The 25583-nt window shown below is 35.3% G+C and overlaps 2 protein-coding genes across 10 annotated transcripts in view; one reads left to right on the top strand and one right to left on the bottom strand.

The window, feature by feature from the left end:
* Positions 1 to 1646: 1646 nt before the first annotated feature.
* Positions 1647 to 25583, bottom strand: htr3b (5-hydroxytryptamine receptor 3B). Of its 6 annotated transcripts, XM_073935342.1 has the most exons (11): positions 25340 to 25583; positions 24801 to 25014; positions 24256 to 24554; positions 23682 to 23848; positions 23306 to 23340; positions 20600 to 20709; positions 15583 to 15752; positions 15201 to 15358; positions 8563 to 8773; positions 8235 to 8453; positions 1668 to 2632 (listed from the first exon to the last, which is right to left on the bottom strand). In XM_073935342.1, exons 8-11 carry the CDS (start codon positions 15291 to 15293, stop codon positions 2391 to 2393), a joined length of 765 nt encoding a protein of 254 aa, XP_073791443.1. In that variant the 5' UTR covers positions 15294 to 15358; positions 15583 to 15752; positions 20600 to 20709; positions 23306 to 23340; positions 23682 to 23848; positions 24256 to 24554; positions 24801 to 25014; positions 25340 to 25583; the 3' UTR covers positions 1668 to 2390. The 6 variants fall into 6 exon arrangements, with proteins under 6 accessions (XP_073791439.1, XP_073791444.1, XP_073791442.1 ...); XM_073935338.1 differs by lacking the exon at positions 25340 to 25583 and having other exon boundaries at positions 1647 to 2656; positions 8247 to 8453; positions 23296 to 23340; XM_073935343.1 differs by lacking the exon at positions 25340 to 25583 and having other exon boundaries at positions 1647 to 2632; positions 8247 to 8453.
* Positions 25440 to 25583, top strand: part of usp28 (ubiquitin specific peptidase 28) — a 38824-nt gene continuing 38680 nt past the window's right edge. For all 4 annotated transcript variants that reach the window (XM_073935314.1, XM_021469077.3, XM_021469076.3 and 1 more), the window contains exon 1: positions 25440 to 25577. In XM_073935314.1, coding sequence (XP_073791415.1) covers positions 25530 to 25577 — 48 coding nt within the window. In that variant the 5' untranslated portion in view covers positions 25440 to 25529. The remainder of the gene's footprint in view (positions 25578 to 25583) is intronic.

Raw genomic sequence — 25583 nt, 5'->3', positions numbered from 1 at the left:
CATGGAAGTGGAGCCGACAAATCTGCAGTAACTGCATGATGATATCATGTTAATATGGACCAAAATCTCTGAGGAATATTTCCTGTACCTTGTTGGATCTATGCCATGAAGTATTGAGGCAGTTCAATTTCTAATAACATTCCATAAAAAGAAAAAAAACAAGCACAAATTAGTATGTTTATTTGAGGTTAATAGTCATGATTATTAGTTAATAGTCTAAACTAGTCCATACACTAAAGTGTGCCCTAACAATTTATTCACAGTAATAATCTATCTGTATAATATAAATAATAAATAATAATAATAGTCTGTTAAATATTTTCAAAAGCATAAAACAATGTCATATGTTCTCTGAACTGATAATGCCCTTACAATAACTCAAAAGCTACGTGTGTATAAGAATTACAGCTACCTTTGGCATCACGCGTGTCGTATTTCACAAACAAGTTCAAGTCAATTTCCATGAGCACTTAGAGCACTACATTAAACTGTGATCTAATACTTCACCCAGCCATGATGAGACTTAATTAGCCTGGCAATAGGCAGGTGATTAGATTTGCGTCAGAACAATATTATCAGAATTTTGATGAGAAATTGAATTATGTTTTTTTTTTTCTGCCTGGCTCTGAGAAGCTATGTAATGAAAATGTATTGTAGTGGTAGTGATCTAAAGGTGATTGTGGTTTATCTTTCGGTAAGGAAGCTGGAGCTTGATATATGATAATGTAGCAGTACAGGAAGGGACATCTTCACTCTTATAATTTTGTATGACTCTGAGTATTCTTTTCTCAAAGAATGCTCCTTAAAATGTTAACATTTGTTTTTAAGCATTCAATATTGTTTGGTTTTGCCCTTAAAATTACATTTGTGTTAGTAACCTTTGTGGAAAAAATATTCAATCAGATTAATGTATGAATTTAATAAAACCAAATATTAAATTAACAAGAATAAAGAGACTAAAGTGAAGGAAAATGGATGAATGAAGGAATGAATAATAGTAATAGTTATTGTGTTCTATTTGTGTTATGCATGGTTATGTTTGTACCCCAGTAATCATGCAAATACAGTGGAAGCGCTGTCATTGAAAATATTTAAGATATACAGTTGAAGTCAGAATTATTAGCCCCCCTTTGATTTTTTTCTTTTTAAATATTTCCCAAATGATGTTTAACAGAGCAAGGGAATTTTCCCAGTATGTCCGATAAGATTTTTTTCTCTTCTGGAGAAAGTCTTATTTGTTTTATTTCATCTACAATAAAAGCAGTTTTTAATTTTTAAACGCAATTTTAGGGACAAAATTATTAGCTTCTTGTTAACCTGCCTAGTTAACCTATTGAACCTAACTATGCCTTTAAATGTCACTTTAAGCTGTATAGAAGTGTTTATTTACTGTCATCATGACATAGATAAAATCAATCACTAATTAGAAATGAGGTATTAAAACTATTATGTTTTGAAATGTTTTGAAAAAATCTTTACTCCATTAAACACAATTTGGGAAAAAAAAATAAGCAGGGGAGCTAATAAGGAGGGCTAATAATTCTGACTTCAACTCTATATAAAATATACACAGATTTTTCTTTTTTTTATTCAACTGAATATACAGTGTACCATTAAGAAATAAAGACACCATGGACATAGCTATAAAAAGTGATAACAACATAAATAGGCATCTCCATGTTTATTAATGGTAATTTATTTCCATAAGACAGTTTCTTCCCTTTAAGTGCAATGAAAAATGCTAAATATTTCAGCGTTATTATTGACAGAAAGCAAAAGATTATATACAAATACAAGTTTCTTTACATCAAAAATCACACACTACACAAAAACAACTTGCTCACAGCTATTTTATATTCCAAAAGGAAAAGTTCAGGTACCAGCTACTATATATTTGTCTCAGTATGCAAACAATATTTTTTTTGTTAATTTTCTTTTTAATTTTCTTTTTTTAGTCAATTTACTCAAGTATAATTAATCTTCTAATACTAATAACTGAAATGCATTAAAACTTTAAAACTAATGTTGAGAATGATGTTTAGCCTGTAATTTTTTACAGTAGAAACTTATTGGATGAAACTGTGATCCTTGATTCATAAAATGCAAATTTATGGCATTTTAAGAGTCCAGAAGCTTCTGATGATACATTGAGATCTTATGTTACATAATAAGTATGCAGCAAGAAACTAGCCATTATTCACAGCATTTTTTTCTATAATCCAAAACCTCTTCAAATGTTCTGGAACAGTGGTTGTGAGACAACTTTTAAGGGTTGGGGGTGGGGGATAAATAAATAAAAAATGAAGTGTAACTATACCCTTAAACTCTCTGCTTTTGTGTTTCTCTTTCTCTTTTCATTACAGCTCTTCTTTACCACCGGATTTAGACTTTCAGGCTGAGCTCCAGGAATGCCACAGCAGCAGTAGGGTCATAACATAGATGAAGACGAGAAGCAAGTAGATGCAGAAGAGCAATTTGTCTACTTTCAGACACAGCTGCACCCAGTAAGACTGTGACGTGGCCTCTGTGTCCTCCTCCTGCAGGTACAGTCTGAGAGACATCACCTCCTGTAGAATCTTCTCCAGTGGAGACTCACTGCTGGACACTTCAGTCAGAGAGAACAGGTCTGGCTCTGGAGAGAGATCAAACTCATAGCCTGAATATAAGAGACAGAAAGGACAAATATTAAAAGCACATGATGTATATCAGTATTTTACAATGATGTATTAGTTAACATTAGTTAATCTAGTAGTTAAAATAAATTAAAGATTAACAATGCATCAGTTAAGCATTACATAATCTTTGTTAGTGTTTAATTGATCTCAATCTTTGTTAACTTTAATTTGCAGTAACTAGAAAATTGAGATTCTATGAGAACTAGAGAAATTACGTTGCACTAACTAGAAAAATTAAGCTATGGGAACTAAAGAAGTTAAGTTCCAGTAACAATACAATTTAAGTTGGGGCAACTCAGAAAAGTTAAGCTACAGGAACTAGTTAAATAAAAGTTGCACTAAGTATAACAATTAAGGGTCACACTTTACAATAAGGTTCATTAGTTAATGTTAACTAATGCATTTACTAACATGAACAAACAATGAACAACACATTTACTACTGTATTTGTTTATGTTAGTTAACATTAGTTAATGAAAATACAGTAGTTCATTGTTAGTGCATGTTAACTCATGGTGCATTAACTATTGTTAACAAGCTTGGACTTGGATGTTAATAATGCATTAGTAAATGTTAAATTTTGATTAATAAATGCTGTACATGTGTTGTTCATGATTAGTTCATGTTAGTAAATGAATTAACTAATGAACCTTATTGTAAAGTGTTACCCAATTAAGCTATAGGAACTGGAGAAATTAAGTTGCACTAACCACAAACATTTACAATGGGAACAAAAGAAATTAAGTTGCAGTAACTAAAAAAATAAGTTGCTGCAATTAGAAAAATTAAGCTATGGGAACTAGAGAAATTAAGTTGCAGTAACTAGAAAATTAAAGCTGTCCTATGGGAACCAGAGAAATTAAGTTGCACTAACTAGAAAAATTAAGTTGCACTAACTTGAAAAAATTAACAATGGGAACTAAAGAAATTAAGTTGCACTAACTAGAAAAAATTAAGCTATGGGAACAAAAGAAATTAAGTTGCAGTAACTAAAAAATGAGTTGCTGCAATTAGAAAAATTAAGCTATGGGAAGTAAAGAAATTAAGCTGCAGTTACTAGAAAATGTAAACTATCCTATGGAAACCAAAAAAGTTAAGTTGCACTAACTAGAAAAATTAAGCTATGGGGACTAGAGAAATTACGTTGCACTAACTAGAAAAAGATAACAATTGGAACTAAAGAAATTAAGTTGCAGTAACTAAAAAAACTAACTTGCGGCAACCAAAAAATGAAGCTAAGGGAACTAGAGGAATTAAGTTGTAGTAACAATGAAAAAATTGGCACTAGAAAAATTAAGCCATGGGAACTAGAGAAATTAGGTTGCAGTAACTAGAGAAATTAAGTTGTGGCAACTGGAAAAATTGAGTTATGAGAACAAGAAATAAGTTGCTGCGTAAAATTTACCCATGATTGCAGAATTAGTCATATATACAATAAATAAGATGGGTTTTGGTATAATTTTAAGCATCCAGAAACCCTAAACTGATTCACTTTAGTGAGGAAAACAATATGGTTTAGCAACCAGACAAACTTTGTTAAAGGTTTAACCTTGGGTAGCTTGCTGGGGTCAAGGACCCCTTAGGTGGAGGGCAAGAGGCCTTGCATTGATGATGTTCCCTGCGGTCATTTTTAGTACAGTCAAGTAACAAACATTTTCAAAAATCTTAGGTCCCAATATTATAATGCTTAAAGTGTTATTCTCGTGATCTTCCAGTATCAGTTGCATCATTTCATTTCCATTCACCAACCCTTTCCTGTGGTCTCAAGGGATAGTAAAGTGTCTATTGGATGTGCACTTTAAACTGTGTGATTCAGAAGCTGCAGTATGATGACATATTTCTAACTAAAACAGAATATTGAGTGGGTTGCGGGGTTTTATTTTTGCACTCGCAGCAAAATAATGGCTGGAGAGGTGTGGCTAAGCATTTTTCAAGAAGCCTTCAAACTGACATCATCAGAGAAAGGCTGCCATTATAGAGCAGATACAAATGGTTCGATTTTGATTAAAGATTACTAAAACAAACAGTTTTTTTTTTAGCATTACTTACAGCATATGTTAATTCTTAACCAAATGACTAACAATGTACGCTAGTAAAATAAACATTGTAAACTTAGATATCATGCAGACTTTAACATAACATGTGGATACTTCTTACGTACTGTTTGTTTTATATTTGTTATGACTTCAGACAATCGTACTGTTTTTCATATACTGTGTAGTAGTATGAGATTTTGGACACAGACTGTTTCTATAGCAACCTGAGCTTCTTAAGAAAGCTGCAGTGACATGATGAACTCACCATTAATGATTGGCTCTTTTATTTACATGACAGGACTATTCTACCATATTACATGTGGCACTTTTAGCTACTCATAGCTAATATGAGGGCATCATCTTTGAAAATCTAAAGTTTTTGCTTAGTAACTGGAATCATGTGGTTTTAAATGACTAGTTCGAAACAAGTCATTCACAAAGGTTTTAAAGCTGTTTAAAGCAGTGATTGAAAATACATTACTATACTTTCTTGAATTGATTCTGAGCTTTTTTTGAACAGCAGATAGATTTTTTTTTGTCACAGCTCTAGTCACTATAGCCTCTTTTTTTTGGTCCAATTTCACTTGACAGCTGGCCCCTCCTCTAATGGTTTCTCACTGGTCAACAAATGTGTATGACAGGGCGTAGATACGTTCATGCTATATTGTAAATTACTGTATTCTCATATCATAATTATTCTGACAATTGAGAACCATAAGTCCTTATACAAGGGTCAGCACGGTGGCTCACTAGTTAGCACTGTCACCTTACAGCAAGAAGGTCGCTGGTTTGAGTCCCAGCTGGACCAGTTAGCATTTCTGTGTGGAGTTTACATGTGCTCCTCATGTTCATGTTAGAGTTTTCGAGTTTTCTCCGGGTGCTCCGGTTTTGCTATAGGTGTGTGTGTGAATGAGTGTATGTGTGTATCCCAGTACTGGGTTGTGGCTGGAAGGGCATCTTCTGCGTAAAACATATGATAGAATAGTTGACGGTACAACCCACAGTGGCGCCCCCTGATTAATAAGGGACTAAGCCGAAGAAAAATGAATGAATAAAGTCCTAATACAATTTGTATTACAATTTATTTTTATTTATTTTTATGTTTTTTAACATAGGTGAAACATTAAAATGTCGTGGCATAGCATGACTTTAGCATTATCTTTTTTAAATAAATGGATTGACCATCGAATTTGCCACGATTTTAGCATACAGAATGAAGCTTTTGTGTAATCTTTAATGATATCATAACACAAATGACACATACAGCTATTATTAGTCTAGCTATTCCTCATTTGTAAATAAATCACTGATCATCAATTAATCCTTGTCGTAATACATAGGTATAAGATTGTACCTTACATATATATTATTCAAATTTTATTAATTATTAATGCATTATATCACGGGTATTTCATTATTTAATTTTGGCATGAACCCAAAATATATTCATGAATTGAATCATTTTCTTTTCTTTTCGGCTTAGTTTCTTTATTAATTAGGGGTCGGCACAGGAGAATGAACCACCAACTCATCCAGCATATGTTTTACGCAGCGGATGCCCTTCCAGCTGCAACCTATGACTGGGAAAGACCCATAGACTCTAATTCACACACATACCTATACACTACAGACAATTTAGCTCACCCAATTCACTTATAGCGTATGTCTTTGGACTTGTGGGGGAAACCGGAGCACCCGAAGGAAACCCATGCTAACATGAGGAGAACATGCAAGCTACACACAGAAATGCCAGCTGACCCAGCCGAGGCTCGAACCAGCGACCTTCTTGCTGTAAGGCAACAGCACTACCTACTGCGCCACTGTGACACCCTCCAAAATATATTGTATTGGTTAAAGATGCAGTAGGTGATCTTCCACAATGCTAACAGCTTAGCATAAATCTCTGAATCACAGTCCCTCCCCTGCCGTCTAGAGCCACGCCTCCTGAAACACGAGCACAGCAAAAGAACACTCTCTCATGTGTTAAAAGCGACTAGTGCTTGTCCGGCGGTGAGCAAGCCAAGCTGACGTTCTATTTCAGAGTGAATATTTAGAGTTGCATGGTAAACAGTATAGGGAGACTAGGCGGAATAGCAGTATTTAATGTTGTTTTATTGTTAAACTAATTAAAATCTACATTATTGATGCTGTAAAAGGTCCCTTATGAAACTGAAAATAGTCTGATCAAACCGGAAGATTTTAGTGGCTGAACAACACTCATGTGAAGATATAACCAATTTGTAACAACAACATCTACCGTTACATCAGCTTTGCGTGAAGCTAAAATAGTTTTAAAACAGAACACTGTTTTAAAAACCTGTCTAAGAGAAATCCTTCAGCTATTGTGTCATCCTTGCTCCAGCATGCAAAGGTAAGTCCAATATTGATTCAGGTTTTTAAAAAGTTTTGATTCAGCAGGTTTTTACAGATTGCGCGCACGTGCTCTCTCTCCCTCTTTCATGAACGCGCAGCACAAACGGCGGTCGGCAGAGCTGCGTACTAAAGGCGCAGTTGTTCAAATCTGCATTTGCTGACAGACAGTTTGGCCTACTTGTTGGAATTATGAAAGATGTCGGCCCGACTATTTAATTGGATGAACATTTTTTTAGTTTTATGCACTACCCAAAATGTAAAAATACATATCAATACATTTAGATCATTTACTTTAATCATTGCTATTAGACTGTGAAGAGACTTTCAACCAGCACAACAAAAATGCTTCTGAAGACAATCACCTACTACACCTTGTAATGAATAATGATTGATTATACTATTATGTCGAAAAAAATTCATTGAATATTAGGTAAAGATCATGTGTAATGATGATATTAAAATAAAAATGTCATATTGTAAATGTATCAAAATTCATTTATTCAGTTTCCTTCAGCTTACCCACTTATTTATCAGGGGTCGCCACAGCGGAATAAACTGCCAACTATTTTGGCAAATGTTTTACGCAACAGATACACTTTCAGCCACAACCCAAAACTGGGAAACACCCACACACTCATTCACACACACACTCATACACTATGGCCAATTTAGTTTATTCAATTCACCTATAGTGCATGTCTTTGGACAGTGGGGGCAACCGGAGCACCCAGAGGAAACACAAGCAGTCATGGGGAGAACATGCAAACTCCACAAAGAAATGCCAACTGACCCAGCTGGGACTCAAACCAGCGACCTTTTTGCTATGTGACGACAGTGCTAATCACTGAGCCACTGTGCCACCCTATATCAATATTCAATTCTTGAATAGTAATAGGCATTGCTGAGAACTTCATTTGTTCAACTTTAAAGGCCATTTTCTCAATATTTGGACATTTATTGCACCTTCATATTCCAAATTTTCAAATGATTGTATCTAGACCAAATATTGTCATACCATAATAAACATGCATCAATGGAAAACCTACTTATTTAGCTTTCATGTAATGTATAAATATAAACTTGAAAAAAAATAGACTGGTTTTATTGTACAGGGTCACTTTTTGGAAAGCATAATAAAAGCATTGTTTACTTTCTCTCCTACCCCCTGATTGGTCCACTTCATCCAGCGTCTTCATGGAAGTGAATGTGCTCTCAAGGCTCTGGTCCATTGAGCCATATTTATCCAGTAGGCAAGCAGACATGGACATCTCCTTCACTTCCTTCTCACTATAATGCAACAGCTTCACCACAAAAATGGACATGGCCAAACTCAGCAGCAACAGTGCCATGCAGACGGCAAAGAAGACCCCTGTGGCAAAAACGGCAGACAGTTTTGATGAGTGAGGTGCGATTGCCGCCTGTCAAGAGTGTTGTTAATAGGTGAACACTAATTAAGAAGAGCTCTGGATGCACTGTACCAATGAGAGGTGTTTTAATGGCTGTAGCTGGGATTTCATCCATCAGGTTGACTCTGATTACAGTGTAACCCAGGAGAATGCTGGTCTTGAAGGTGATGCGAGTCCCGCTGTTTGGAGGCAGATAGAAGCTGATGACATCCACCACCATGAGGAAGATGCTCGGGATCAGTAAACCTACCACGTACAGCAGGGGGCGCCGGCGGATCAGCACCTCAAGAAGGAAACAGAAAGAGTTGGTGATGTTTACAAAAGTGTAAAATACTTACGTAATGACTTAAAATACTAATTCGTCATTAGTGTAAGTGTATTTTTTACAATTCAAACTGACTGTTTGTACTTGAGTACAATTCTTAAGAAACTACTTCTTACGACACCTTAATAAAGTGAACCACTGTATCCACTTTAAAAAAGTCTTCAACTTGTTACACAATGACCCAAAAATACATATATACGTAAATAAATAAATTTATACTGTGTTTATATATATTTAAAAACAAATATATACACAGTTTTTCAAGTGTAAGGATTATTTTTTACAGTTAATTATCTTTACATAATTGTCTTTGCATACTATAGTACTACTAGTTACATTATTTGATCTTAAGCCCAATATAAATGGCAAACAGACCATCAGACATGTGTACTTAACATCAAAGAAGATCCTAGTTTTTCTGGATATAACCCTTGTGTATACTGTTAAAATTGGCAATTTTTTTCCCCATTCACTTACATTTTGATTACATTTTCTCTTATTGCAAAGCTTTGACAGCAATTGATGTTGCATTATTTATTGTTGGTGTTTTTTTTTTTTTTTTGGGGGGGGGGGGGGATGGGGGGGGGGGGGGGCATTGCTAAAATTTGTCATTTTTACTGTTGATCATCAGTTGGTAGCATTAACCCTTTAGATACTGAAGGCCTGTGCGGAAATGTTTCTGGTTTTTAGATGGAGTTCTATGGAGTATAAAAATAAATTGTAGCATGCGTAGCTAAATAGACTGTTTACTAAATACTATTTTTACTATGTTCTGAAAGCTGAGGCAATGCATGTTATTATAATGGAAGTCAATGGGGCAAAATCAGCCACCAACATAACAAAAGAGTAGTAAATTTAGCTAGTGTTGTTGGGTTTTTGAAAAAATTCTAAGCATTTTCCCAAATTTTGCATCAAAATAACCAAAATCATTCCGTTTGCTGAAACACAGAGAAAGTTGTGGCCAAATTAAGACTCAAAATCACCCCAAAGTGAATGTAAACATCCCCAATAGCACACAAGGTCAAAACATAATTTTTGGTTTATACTGTAAACTACTGATCGCTTTTCTTCCCAATTTTTGAATTAAAATGTAATTTAGTATATTTTTCTTTTTTAGTTTTGCATAAAATTATTAAAAATGGCCACTTGTTTTCAGACATTTTTGTTCTAAATTTTTTGAAAACACAAAACCAATGTGTTAGTTTCAGACATTTGGTGGAATAACAACAAATGACAAATACAAACATTTGGTGCTCTGAACATTAAGCAAACATTGTAAAAAAAAAAAACATTAAGCCTGAACAACAAAAAAACAATTCTTATTTCCTTTTGGTTTTCACTCAACTTTTGAAAACATCAGCTGCACTGACCTGAAATTATTTGTCAGTAATAAATAAAACATTTAGTTGGATTAACATAAGATTATTTTCACCTTTAATTGATATGACAGTAGAGTATAGACAGGAAATGGTGGGCAGAGGAGAGAGGGGAAGGATCCGCATAGGACCTAGAGGCGGGAAACAAACTCAGGTCACTGTGTACACCAGAGTGCCATGTCAATACACTAACCACTACACCATTGGCGAAGAGGCGTACTTAGTTTTTGAAAACATCAGTTGCACCTGATCTAAAATGTCTAAAGTTAAGTGAACAAAAAGCTTTTTAATGAAATTGGTACTAAGAAATAATACTTTATCAGAACAAAGTTCAATTGAAAAAAAAACAGAAATGCATGTTTCACATGTGAATCATTACAAAGCATTTTCCCTGTTCATCCTGCCATGCCTTTACCATTATTTTGGTTTTTCCTCCTGTCTTGTTTTTAATTCTTGCTAATAAATGTTTTGTTGTCTTTATTTTTGTTTTTGTTTTTTCAATTAAACTATGTTTTTTGTTTGTTTGTTTGTTTGTTCTGATAATGTATTATTTCTTAGTATTAATTTCCACAAGAGTTTTTTTTTCCACTCAACTTTTTCAATTGCAACTGATGTTTTCAGAAGTTGAGTGCACATAGGCATCAAGTGTGTTGACACATGGCACTCCGAGTTCGATTCCCGCCTTGGGGTTGTATGCTGATTCTTTTCTCTCTCCTCTCCCCACGCTTTCCTGTTTATAGTCTCTGTTGTCCAATTAAAGGTGAAAAAAAAATTATAATAAAAAATGTTGAGTATAAGAAAAATAAAAGGAAATAAGAATGTGTTTTTTGTTTGATTGTTTTATTCAATTATCTTCAGACATTCCAGTTCTGCAGACAAAAAATGTTCAGTTGGCACAACTTGAAAAGTTTTGTTACAGAGTAGTTCACCTCTCCAGAAAACTAATAACCTTATGTTAACCCAATTTATTTATTTTTTTTTATTACTGAAATAATTTTAGGTCAGTGCAGCTGATGTTTTCAAAAGTTGAGTGAACAAGAAAAAGCAAAAGGAAATAAGGATTATGTTTTATTTTTGTTTGTTTGTTTGTTTGTTTTTATGCCTTTGTACTGACAATTTTTCTTACAGTGTAGATTAGAAGTTGAGTCAAATTTCCAACACAATCTCATGGCAATTTGTAACTTTTTAATTTAGCATGCAAACAATCTTATTTGTAAATTTTAGAGCAATTTGCTCATGTGCCAGTGGGGGTTAGGGCTGGGGTTTGGAGGCATGCCCGCTTTTAAAAATCATAGATTCTCATATGAATTCAATTGTATGAATTAGCCACTTTTCTGACAATGTATAACGTAGTTAAATTTCCTCATGTGATCAGGCTGGGATTTCCTGTCTCATTTTTATTTTTGCTAGGCTACTTTGACTTTTTTGTACAAAGATATTGCACTTTTATATTTTTTAAAGGGGCGACGTGGTGGCACAGTAGGTAAAGCTGTCGCCTCACAGCAAGAAGGTCACTGATTCAAGCCTTGGCTGGGTCAGTTAGCATTTCTGTGTGGAGTTTGCATGTTCTCCCTGCTTTCGTGTGGGCTTGCTTCGGGTGCTCCGGTTTCCCCTACAGTCCAAAGACATGCACTACAGATGAATTGGGTAGGCTAAATTGTCCGTAGTCTATGTGTATGAATGAGAGTGTTTGAGTGTGTTTCCCAGTGATGTGTTACAACTTGAAGAGCATCTGATTCATTAAACATGAGCTGGATAGGTTGGCGGTTCATTCTGCTGTGATGACCACAGATTAATAAAGAGACTAAGCCCAAAAGAAAATGAATAAATGAATGAATATTTTTTAATATATATATATTTTTTTGCTCTTTTTTTATTTTTGCAATTAGTACATTTTCAGCCAGACACAGTACTTGTACATTTAACTGAGTACCTGTGTGCTGACTGGAGTATCAATTTGGAGTGTCTTCTATACCCCTGAATGTTTATTCCATTACTAGCCCTCGGAGAAAAGTGTTCTGGGAGCAGTCAGAAATGGCCGTGTCTGAAGGGGAATTGCATAACAAGCTTAAGCTTTCTCACCATTTCCTGGATTTGCTAAATCAGTCCAATTTCTCATTCTAGAGCTGAAATTGTTTCCCCACACCTCAGCTCCCCCTGAGAAGGCAGATTTGAGCGTCTTGATCATTCAGAGCTATTTACTTTCTCTGCCCCTCGTCTGGATCAGGACCATCCATTACACTTGCCTTATTTGAGGTCGCTTAAAGCTTTCACAGCGCAACAAAGAGCAATTTCATACCGACTTAAACATGTTCCCCACCCATTTGGCCAATGAGTAAAAGCACAAATATGGATCCCTAAATGGCTTTGGCAATGAGCCGCAGAGCAAAGGTAATCAAAGTACACAAGCGTTTCACGTTTCGGTGGAAAAGGGTTGGATTGCCCACGAGCTTTGAGCTATTGGCTCTTTCCTACAACCCAACACGACGCTCATTGATCAAATGCCAGAAAGACAGTCTCATTATCATCGTGCTAGCTGTGTGTTGTCTGCCGCTAAGCCTCATCTATTAGCATTAGTGTGTCTCCACTAACAGCCATGCAAAGGTTGGAGAAGGGTTGTGACACATGTCAGACTGGCATCAATACTCTAGCGTGTTCGGCGGACTGTTACGTGCTCAATGTCTCAGTCAGTCCACAGAATTAACATACAGCAAACAGCAAGTGCAAGTCAAATTTGTTCACCACGAAGTGACAAACAATCATCAATAAATAGCATGTAAATAAAAACTAATACACAAAGGAAAATATATTAAAAATGCTAATAGAATATGTAAAAATAAAAACAAAAAAAACAATAGCATTCAAAGTGATGGAAAAAATTATTCATACCCCTGGCAAATTCTGACTTAACCCCTTCGCACCCTGTGTTAGAATGGACATCTCATGTCAGCCCATGTTTTTTGTGGTTCCTGAGCATTTCATCTAATTTAAAGCCTGCAGTCCATGAGAGTTGACGATTGTCATCCAGTCAAAAGACTGTAAGGCTCGGACTGTTGTAATTTGAAAAATTCCACTACATTGAAAAGCATTTCCCGGGAGTCTCCCGTATTTCAGACCCATCTCCCGCCACCCTCCCATTTTGTTATTTTTCCTGGAAAACCTCCGTGATTATGCCCCCTGGTCATCAGCTTTTTGGTACAATCTATAACACCCCTAGATGGGTATACTGTAGTATCTGAACGCAGCAGCTGCTCGAAACCTGGTGCATAGTACAGTTACTTAACTGTGTTATTCAGGCTACTCACCCCTACACCTAGACACCAAATGTTTGCAGGTATTTTGAAAAGCAGCATGGCATCACTTCACTCCAGACACAGAGTTAGCCACATTTACAATGTTTTTATTCCAATTTATTGATATTGATATCTTTGCCAATATTTCATATATTGTATATAAAAACAGAAGGATTGCTCTTACTAATTAAAGTTACAAATCTTTTGTAACATTGCAAGCATTAGATGGCTTTTTATATATAAAAAAGAATATATCGATGAATTAATTCATTTCTGAAACAATCTCATATGCAGAATATACAGATCTTGAAGTTCTTGAGCACATACCAGATGGAAATATTTCTGATGTGGAGATAAAATGGAGAAATGACGAAGATGGAGATAAAGTTTGCTATAAACAAGAAGCAATCTATACAACAAAAAACTCAAAATTTAAATAAAAATGTTACAATCCTAAATGTTTGTGAAAATCGTAAGATCCTAATGTTTCTTTTCATGAAGTACAACTGTTCTGACCTGATGTCCATTGAAATGGACAAATATATATATACTTAAAGGATGTTCAATTTTTATCATTATAATTTGGTCTCGTTTATGAGAGCCTCGAGAACTGTGAAGACATACATTTACATTTTTCAGAAACTAGAAACGTAATTCAGTGCTGAAGGGGTTAAAGTTTTTGTTCAAATGTAAATAAATGTTATGAAATGTTTTTCCATAACATTTCCATTTTGATACCTTTTGTACATTGTCATAATTGTTGGTTGAATAAAAGTAACTTCAAGTCAGAGTTTACCAGGGGTATGAATATTTTCAGACTTGACTGTATTTATATATTTTCATAATTGGTCATTGAAATGGATTACTGAAAAAGAAAATTTTGTAAGGTATGGACTCGCTTATGTTTGTAAGCAGATAGATGAGCTTGCAGTCTATTGTAAGAAACAGGGGAGTTTAAGGAGACAAAATGATTTGAAAATTGTAGTGATGGTCTAATCTTATGTTCCCCCAATCCAATGCTTGTAGGTTTAAAAATATTTAACAATAAAATTACCCTCCACCTTTCCTCATTGTAAATTAATATTAGCAGCTTCAGTCCAACATCTACATTTGCAGAATCCACCAGGGTGGACGTTTCAGCAATACAATGATCCGAATTACAGCCAAGGAAACTCACAAATGCTTTCAAAGAAAGAAAGTAAAGCTGTGGAATGGCCCACATTCCCAATGCCCAATCACCTAACTTGAATCCAATATAAAATACAAATTAAAGATCAGATCTAATAGACGAGACCTACAGAACCATCAAGATTTTTACTATGTTGAAGTTTGTGAAAAACTCACACCTGAGCAATTTGTGGGACTTTATTCTCCATATGAGAGTTATCATTAAGCTGCCATCACCAAAAAAGCCTTTTAAAGTATTTAAAACGTTTCAGTAGTTCAGTACTTTCTCTTTGTGTCCTTTTATTGTTATTATACATAACAAATGTTTCAGATTTGTTTGTTTTCCATGTCAACAGCTCCATTAGAAATACTATTTCCCCTAAAAAAACGATGTGTTCAATACTTATCTTCCCTGCTGTATACAATGGATATTAACGTCTATTTGTAAAATGTAACCAATGAAACTACTTTAAAACAATGTGTATTGTGAATTTAATTGAATCTAAATCTTCCATTGTATGTAATATTCCTGACGGAACTCCTCCTTACATTAAACTGAATCTGTGCGTAGTCTCTGTCCTCTAGATTCAATGTCCAGTAGCGTGAAGGGACGCCGAGCAGCTCCCATTCTCCATCATTCATGAACTCTCTGGTGTCGTTGGCGATTTCCTCAGCAGGCCTCCATAGAGCCAAATCCACTTCGCTCACTGTCAGAAAAACACAACAGCAGCTCATTGTGTTGTTGCTGAAATAAGTGTTTATGTTGGCGAATATGCTGTGAGGAGCTTATTTAAAATATGTCAGCTTTTAAAGAGATTCTAACCAGTGCTGATCAAAAGCGCTCAGTAATCACAGCAATTCTGCTCTTACAGAGGCCAGCTTGTTTTGCGAAGGAGTGAAAGCGCATGCTGCGTATGAGAGAGTCAATTACCTGAATGGAGCCAGCTGCGAAAGGTCAGAGTGCAGTTCTGCTTGTCAAAAGGAAAGGCGTAAATCTCCAGGTGACAGGCTGAGACCACCTGGATGGGTTTGTAGTTTTTTACTTTTCCTGAGCAGTTGACATAAACATATGGGATGACTGGGGATTTGCCAACATCAACACTGATCAGAGAAAGAGAGAGAGAGATGAAATTGTAACAAACAAGCTTTAATATATCACTCTTTCATTTCACAATAGAATTAGCTTCACAATAATCCAGTATACAACTGCACTTCTCCTATACTCATATTCTCCAATAACACCACCATTGGGCAAATGTTTTAACATCATTTACTGATCTGTAAGATCCAGAAAACAAAGATTTTTATAAAAAAATAAATAAATAAATAAACCATAAGGCAGCAAGCAACAGGGAAAACAAAAGAGTCTTACTAGATGTATTTTAGGAGACCAAGAGAACACAAGGCAAGTTCACAGGGGACTGACTCAAAAATGAGTGAGTGTAACCCCACTGGTCCTACACCACTTAACCCGCTCTGAGCTATGATCGAACCGGTGACTTTCCACATGGAAGTTGCTTGTTCTACCAAGGAGGATAAAGACCATGGCCTCTGCCGTTCATCACTAGAGCACCTTTTTTCGTAGAGGTCAGAGGAGTGAGCTTTACCTGCACAGCACTTCACTAGCTGTCCTCCTTTACACTCACTCCCCTAAACCTCACTACCATCCGGGTCACGGCACCAATGTAACCCAGCCGGTCCTACACTGAGATTTACCTGCACAGCACTTAACTAGCTGGTCTCTGTTACACTCACCCACCTTAACCTCACTCCCATCAGGGTCATGGCACCAATGTAATCCTGCCAGTCCTACACTTTTTTTTCACTTTTTCAACATTTTTTATGTTACAGCCTTATTTCAAAATAAATTCAATTCATTTATTTCCTCAAAATTCTACACACAAGACCCCATAATGACAATATGAAAAAAAGATTGTCTGAAATTGTTACAAATTTATTAAAAATAAAAAAGCTGAAAAATCACATGTACATCAGTATTCACAGCCTTTTTTGTGAAGCTCTAAATTAAGCTCAGGTACATTCTGTTTCCACTGATCATTCTTGAGATGTTTCAGCAGCTTAATTGGAGTTCACCTGTTGTAAATTCAGTTGATTGTACATGATTTAAAAAGACATACACCAGTCTATATAAGGTCCCAGGGTTGACAGTGCATGTCAAAGCACAAACCAAGCATGAAGACAAAGGAATTATCTGTAGACCTCTGAGACAGGATTGTCTCGAGGCACAAGGCTGGGGAAGATTACAGAAAAATTCTGCTGCTCTGAAAGTTCCAACGAGCACAGCGGCCTCTATCATTCTTAAGTGGAAGATTTTTGGAACCACCAGGAGTCTTCCTAGAGCTGGCCGGCCATCTAAGCTGAGTGATCGGGTAGAAGGGTCTTAGTCAGGGAGGTTATCAATAACCCGATGGTCACTCTGTCTGAGCTCCAGCGTTCTTTTGTGGAGAGAGGAAAACCTTACAAAAAGACAACCATCTGTGCAGCAACCCACCAATCAGGCCTGTATGGTAGAGTTGTCAGACGAAAGCCACTCTGCGCCTGGAATTTGCCAAAAGGCATCTGAAGGACTCTCAGACCATAAGAAGCAAAATTCTCTGGTCTGATGAGGCTACAATTAAACTCTTTGGAGTGAATGCCATGCGTTACGTTTAGAGAAAATCAAGCACCAATCAGGCTAATACCATCAGCATCATACTGTAGGGATGTTTTTCAGCAGCAGGACCTGGAAGTCAGGATATAGGGAAAGATATATGCAGCAATGTACAGAGACATCCTAAATGAAAACCTGCTTCAGAGGGTTCTTGACCTCAGACTGGGGCAACAGTTCAACTTCCAGCAGGACAATGACTCAAAGCACACCGCCAAAATATCAACGGAGTGGCTTCACACCAACTCGGTGAATGCCCTTGAGTGGCCCAGCCAGAGCGAAGACCTAAGTCCTATTGAACATCTCTAGAGAGATCTGAAAATGGCTGTACACAGTCGCTTCTCATTCAACCTGATAGAGCTTGAGAGGTACAGCAAAGAGGAATGGGCAAAAATTCCCAAAGACAGGTTTACCAAGCTTGTAGCTTCATATTCAAAAAGACTTGAGCCTGTAATTGCGGCCAAAGGTGCATTAATAAAGTATTGAGCAAAGGCTGTGAATTCTTGTGTACTTTTGTACATGTGATTTTTTTTTCTTCTTTTTTTAATTTTGCAACAATTTCAAAAAATCATTTTTCACATTGTCATTATATGAGGTATTGTGTGTAGAACTTTGAGGAAATTCATGAATTTAATCCATTTTGGAATAAGGCTTTAACATAAAAAAAAGGTGAAAAAAGTACAAGTCACTGGTGATAGAAATTAAATAAACAAGTACACACAAGAAAGAACCAAAGCAGGGGAGGGAACATGGGGAACTCTAGAGGAACAGAGACAGAGTGCGGGATGGTGACACTAATAGATGCTTTAAAAGCAAGTTGGCATACAGTATAAAACAACATCATAAGGTAAATGTTAGATTTTGAGGAAAAATATAATAAATAAAATAAAAGGTTTTGTAGTTTATAAAACAATAAAAAGTAAGGGGTTAAATACAGAAGAGATTTGTGGAGACAACAAACGTATGATAAAACTGTGAGTGCATCACTTTACTTTTATCATTATTTATTCATTAATTTTCTTTTCAGCTTTGTCCCTTTATTAATCAGGGGTTTGCCACAGCAAAATGAACCGCCAACTTATTCAGCTTGTGTTTTACGCAGTGGATGCAGCCACAACCCAGCACTGGGAAACACAAACCCACTCATTCACACAGACACACACTTTTTCCAATTTAGCTTATTGCATTATTGCATTTAGAGTGTGTTTATATTTTTTAAGTAGTAAATAAGTAATACTGCTTTCTTTTGATTTTACTTCTATTAGCCAGTTTGGCATTATATTGTTTCTGTAAATTATTATTTGTTGTCTTTTTTGAGTGATTAACCTGTGAAGTTTCATTTCTTCTTGTGGTAAATTTGGCAAATTTTGCTTGACCCACTGGCTAATGGACAGAGAGAGAGAGAGGCACTTTAAATAATTGATCATTTACCTTTAATATCATACAAAAAAACAAACAAACACGGAATCCAATGAAGTAAGATTACCCTTTTAACATGTACGCTCAGAAGAAAAAATACAAATTTCCATCAACCAAAGTGCCTCATATTAACACATTTAATTTCAACACTGTTCAATACTTTACAATTATTTTTAGTATTGCCTGCTGAACTATAAAACTGAAAATCAATTCTGGATAGTATTCTGGATTTGACTGTGCCTAAAAAAATATATGTTAATATCTTGATCTGAACCCATCTTATTTTTTTTCTACTCATATAAATCACAAATTTTGCTTAAAGGGATTTTGACAACAGTTCTATTATTATTATTTGCTCACCCTTCACTTGTTCCAAACCAGTTTGACTTTCTTCCTTTAGATAAACACAAAAGAAGATATTGTGAAGAAAGCTAACCATTTACTTCAATAGTATTTATTTTACCTATGGAAGTCAATGGTTACAGGTTTTCAGCTTTCTTCAAAATAGCTTCTTTTGTGTTTAACAGTAAAAAATAATAAATAGTGAGTAATTAACCATACCTTTAATCAGTGGTGGAAAGAGTAGTGAAAAATCTAGCTTAAGTAAAAGTACCATTACTTGCCCAAAAAAGTATTGCAAGTACAGTAAAAGTATGTTTAAAATATGACTCAAAGTATGAGTAAAAAGTATAGACCTTTTAAAAGTACTTAAGAGTAGTGAGTATTACGCTGCAAAAAGTTGATGCACACATGCAATTTGAGGATGTGTGTAAACGTAACATTCTGTAGTGCATTTAGTTATTGCCCAGCAGGTTAGATTTAGGTCGTGATGTCAGGTGACCAAAATTCAATCTCTAGGCAGTGTCTAAAGAAAACATTATTTTGACGTTCAATAACAATGTCAAATGACGTCGATTTTTGGTTGATTTTAGGTTGTGTTACAAAGTAACCAAAATCCAGCGTCGAGCCAACATCTTAAAGCAACTTCATATTGACGTAAAATACTGCCATTTATTCATCAGGTATGGCAACCAAAATCTAAAATCTGATAGACGTCATAATGTTTAACGTTCACACACATCAAGCTGTAACACCATTAGAGGTGGATTTTAAGTTGGACGTTGGACATTGACGTCAGCCTGACGTTGGGTTCTGACGTCAACCCAACTTTCATTTAAAAAAAAAAATGCATTGTCCTCTCGACGTTGGGGTACAATGTGAATCTGACATCATGTTAAAATCTTATGCCTGCTAGTTGTTTAAGGCCATTTCGGTCATCATACAGTAAACATCCGTCATCTTCTCATCAGTGACATGCATCTAAACAGTCTCTCGGTCATTGCGTATAAAGATTTTGAACATCTTCTTGGACACTTTTAATGCTTCCAAACAGTTTGCTGCAATTATAAATCGCCCATGTCTTGAGTACATTATGATGCGATTTACCTGTATGATGTGATTGAACAGGAATCGCAGAACTGATTTTTCTAGTCCCCATAGAAAAGAAAATAATAAAGTAGTGACTAAAGGTTGAAGGAAAGTAGTGGAGTAAAAGTACCAATACTGCATTAAAAATGTACTCAAGGGAAAGGAAAAGTACACATTTTTAAATCTACTTATAAGAGTACAATTCCTGAGAAAAACTACTCAATTGCAGTTGTGTAATTTGTTACTTTACACCACTACCTTTAACCTATAATTAAATTCAAACATTGACAAATAAACCATTTTCCTGCAATTTGAGAGAGAGAGAGAAAGAGAGAGAGAGAGAGAGAGAGATCTCAACAAAATTAATTTCCACAACACACAAAAAAAGGAGTCTGTGATATGAGCTGGAGAGGTGCATCTATCATGTACCTACAATTCACTTATGATGAGATCAGGCACCCAGATGGCATCCGAGGACAGCGATATTTCAGTGATTCCATCAAACTCGTCAGGATCCCAAACAAGAAACTCATCGTTCCATATCTGAAACATTAGAGTAATGCGGTTTACTGTTGCCGCCTGGCAGGTCCCGTGAGGAAGATTCAGATCTTTTAAATGTTCAGCCCTCAACGGATATCAGGTTTTATGCATTTTAAAATCACATTACTGTGTATATGGTGTATGTGTTTTTTCTTTCCGGGACCTGCCTCGGAAAGTTTTAAATTAAATGTGTTTTATGAAACCTTTTCATTCTTTTTTTCTTTTTTTTTCCATAGGAACTGACAATTATGTGGAAGGTCAGGTATGTGTCGTGTAAAACCCATTGATATATATTAATATTTACATTTAGTAAATTAAATATCAATTTATATAGTTCACCCAAAAATAAAAATTAACTTATCTTTTACTCTCCTTTGTGTAGTTTTAACCCTCTGTCGAAAACAAAGGAATATGTTTTGAAGACTGCTGGTTGTTTGGACACATCAACGTCATTACATTAAAAGAAATGATGTTTGCTGTTTGTCGACCTACTAGGTTTTTGCAACAAACATAATTGTTTTATTTTCAATCTACTTAAATTTGTAAAAATGAATAAGTTATCCTAACCCTTCATGTTGTTCCAACACAAATTGATTGTGTGGAACCCAGGATATTATAGTGTAGTAAAAAATGTCTAGCATTCTTCAAAATATCTTCTTTTGTGTTTTACAAAAGAAAAAAAACTCAAAATAGGTTTTGAACAAGTTAAAGGTGCAGTAAATGATGATATCATTTTTATTTAATTTTTTGGTGAACAATCTCTTTAATATTAGGGATTCATTGATATGAAAAACTTTCTGACCAATTCAGATTTAGATAATAATATTGTGTGTTGCATACAGTAATATCCGTATTATATGTCATTATACATATTATACACCGGCAAAGCAGTGGCGCAGTAGGTAGTGCTGTCGCCTCACAGCAAGAAGGTCGCTGGTTCGAGCCTAGTCCTTTTATTAGTCCGGGGTCGCCACAGCGGAATGAACCACCAACTTATCCAGTACGTTTTTAAGCAGTGGATGCCCGTTCAGCCGCAACCCATCTCTGGGTTCCACACACACTCATTCACACACACACACACACACACACACACACACACACACACACACTACGGACAATTTAGCCTACCCATTTCACCTGTACTGTATGTCTTTGGACAAACCGGAGCATCCAGAGAAAACCCACACCAACGCAGAGAACAAGCAAACTCCACACAGAAACGCCAACTGACCCAGGCGAGGCTCGAACCTGCGACCTGCGACTACCTACTGCGCTGCCTCTTTTCTAATCCCCATACAAAATAATAAAGTAGTGACTGCAGATTGAAGGAAAGTAGTAGAGTAAAAGTACCAATACTGCACTAAAAATGTACTCAAGGGAAAGTAAAAGTGCACATTTTTAAAACTACTTAGTAGAGTACAATTCCTGAGAAAATTACTCAATTACAGTAATTTGAGTATTTGTAATTTGTTCCTTTACACCACTGATTATTCGTAATATACGTTAACTAGCTAATATTTTTCTCCATTTAATTGTTTGTACTAAACATGGATTGGATTTATTTAACATTTAACTTTCCAACATTTTAAGAAAGGCACAAGTAAAAAAACAAATTACAATATGACAATCGTCAGAAAAGATTTTCGCTATTTAATTTTTTTTTACGAAATTGATTTGACGTACAGTAAGAACATTATTTTAATTAACTTAAGAATTAAAGCCAGTGCTGCTGCTGCTATATGTAAATATTGCAAGTATTTAAGGATTTTGCTATAAGAAATAAAATTAATTTGATTGCCGATAACTTTAAATTAATCCAATATCTGCCTGTGGTCAATACATTGGTTCATCCCTACTAAATATTTAGAATTACAGTAAATATTCTGGTTAAGATCAAAGATCTGAAGGGTTGATTTTAAGCACTTAAAACAGGTACCAACAATAACCAACTGTACTGGCATATGGGTAAAATCTCATTTTGGTGTCTGCATCAAATTAAATAAGCCAAAAAAAAGTGAGCTTATATAAAGCTTATTTAAAAAAGTTAAAAATCTGCTTCAATATTTCAGTGAACTTCTGTGAAAATAAAATGTAAAAATAGGTGAAATAGTGTTTCATCACGATTCAGTGTTGCAGATATCATGAAACCTTTTACCTTTGCTTAAATAAATAATAATAAGTGCTTATAATACATTTTATTACATTTTACGTGAATACAAATGGCTTGCTGAATAATGGGCAAATGATTTGAAGAATATAATTATTTAAAAATACAACTGAACTACACTGTGATGCTTAAATTAGTCTTTTAATATGTCATCAAATATTTTTGTTTTAGATAATACCTGATAAGATTTTTTAGTATATAAACTGTTATTTGCATTTTGGTGGTTATATTCTGTAAATCTTTTCTGTAACACTGAGGTCATTTTATCTGCTCACAAATATAAAAAATAAAAAGGAAAACAAGAAAATATTAAAGCTGTTTTTTGCATTTGTTTTGATGCTTATAATTTTACCCATATATAAACATGCAACTAATTTAATCAGTATCATTACCACTAATTAGACAAAATAATTGATACCAACTTGGCGATACCAGATGCTGGTGGTCACTTTTTGAGTCTGTCCGTCCTGTGAAAAGATGGGTGAAACTTGTTGAATTGGGACCAATTTAAATGCATTTAGTTAACAAAAGTTAATGTTCCATTGTATTTAAAAAGCTTGGTGTTAAAATAATGGTTATAGTATGACCGTTATTTTAACACAAGTACACTCTAAAAAAATGTTTTATTGTAATGTACCCCAATACTGCTCAAACATGGACAAAACCTACAGTATGTTGGGTTAGTTTTCCCATTTTAATTTAAATTACAATTATTAACACAAAGTTTGTATTTGTCCATCTTTGATCCAACGGTACAACAATCCAGTATTTTTACACTGTATCACACCAAAAATTGAAATGCTCTTACCACATCCAGGACAGCCTGGATGATAAGGTCAATGTAAATGGTAGTGGGTTTAGTCCAGTTCTGGACAGGCCGAACTCCACAGTTGTACTTGCGAAGCAGTAACCGGGTGAGTTGGTTTAGAGCAGATCTCTTTGGTTTTTCCGGGACTAATTCAGCCAGTGGAATAACTGTAAAGAAATGTTGCAGATCTTGCTTAAGATTATACTCTAAAAATGATGGCTTGTTTTATCCCAATGCTGGGTAAAATATGGACAAACCCAATATTGGGATGATTTTTAAAATAAAATTTCAACACAGATTTTCAACCCAACTGGTGGGTTTGACCATATTTCACCCAACATTGGATTAAAACATCCAAGGATTTTTTTAGATTGTTTTACAGAATTTATTCACACGCATACCATGAAAATCACATTTATACACAACCTGCCACTAAAAGTCAAGTGACTTTTTATGTAATCTTAAACATTTGTAGTTTTGGTGTATATTTTGAGTGTCAAGTTTTAATGCAAGCAGCTTTAAAAATTATTAGTCTATAAATAATACAGAAAAAAACAAGAAACAATGGACTTACCTGACAGTAACAAAGACAGCAAGAGGACAGGACTCATCCTGATGATTCAATTCCAGAAGAAAACCCAAACTTACTCAAATCACTTTCACTACCTTTTAAAATTTCACCCAATAATCAGAGACGTTTATTCCAGCAAAATACAAAGGCGCTTCAGAACAGTCGTTGTATGCATGACTGCAACAAACGCACGACAGCAACTCACTCAGGCACTCAGGCAAATTGATTTTCCATTATGATGGTAAGAAGATCTGGGTTTAGTAAATAGGATGTGTGTACTCTGACTGCTGGATTCACAAACTCTAAACATATAATGTAAAGTATATGAGTCATAAATACATATTCATAATTATACAGTCATCTGAAACATGTGTTTATCAAATTAAATCAATATGTTTTACATATTCATTGCGGGTGTGCAAAGTTTTGTACCGTAGTCTTAAACTATTTTGACTAGTTCCAAAATGTGTTTTTGACTAATCTAATGAATATACACAAATATCTTAGCGTCCTATGTAACACGATGGCTCACTGGTTAGCACTGTTACCTCACAGCAAGAAGGTTGCTGGTTCAAGTCCCGGTTGGGTCAGTTGGCTGTCTATGGAGTTTGCATGTTTGGCGTGAGTTTCCTCTGGGTGCTCTGGTTTCGCCCACACTCCAAAGACATGTGCTAGGTGAATCAAATAAACTAAATTGGCCGTGTAGTGTATGAGTGTGTATGGGTGTTTTCCAGTACTAGGTTTCAGCTGGAAGGGAACCCGCTGTGTAAAACATATGCTAGATAAATTGGTGGTTCATTCCACTGTGGCGACCCCTTGATGAATAAAGGGACTAAGCCGAACACAAATGATTGAATAATAGCATCCTATAGAAAGTTTTAGGTTTAAAAGAAGGAACTGAATAGCTATCATCAACGAAATTAAACCAAATTACAAAAAAGGAAATTTCAAGTTCATTTATGTATTTAATTAGAATTTAAGTCCTTTATCATTTTTAGTCTTTATATTTAACTATTTATTCATTAAATTCGTTTAATGATTCTCTGTCATGAATACTAGTAGGCTACGGGTTAGCCGGTTGACGTACCTTCACATTTCAATGACAGTTTACCAAGCGCGCGCACGACGTTTCCCAGCACGCGCACTTGAGCGTTTGTCCCTCTCGGCATTTGTGCACTTGTGTGGGTGTGTGTGTGTCCGTGGGGCATATGGAGTAGGTCACACTCTGGATTCAGGGCGAATCAGTCTGGAGAATTATTTATAAAAGAGATATTGCCATGAGAGTTGAACAAGAATTTGAACATGGGGAAACGTCTGAAAACTCGGTGAGT

This window comes from Danio rerio, chromosome 21, assembly GCF_049306965.1.
Source record: "Danio rerio strain Tuebingen ecotype United States chromosome 21, GRCz12tu, whole genome shotgun sequence".
NCBI classification, from domain to species: domain Eukaryota; kingdom Metazoa; phylum Chordata; class Actinopteri; order Cypriniformes; family Danionidae; genus Danio; species Danio rerio.
Note: the sequence above shows the minus strand (reverse complement) of the source record. Positions and strands in the feature narration are given on the sequence as shown.

Coding starts and splice junctions, on each gene's coding strand:
- htr3b (XM_073935338.1), bottom strand. CDS start 24,292: ATGAGTCCTGTCCTCTTGCTGTCTTTGTTACTGTCAG. Junction 15,753..20,599: donor GATCTCATCATAAGTGAATT/GTAGGTACATGA, acceptor TTCTCTGATCAG/TGTTGATGTTGGCAAATCCC. Junction 8,774..15,200: donor ACGCACAGATTCAGTTTAAT/GTAAGGAGGAGT, acceptor TTCCTTCTTGAG/GTGCTGATCCGCCGGCGCCC.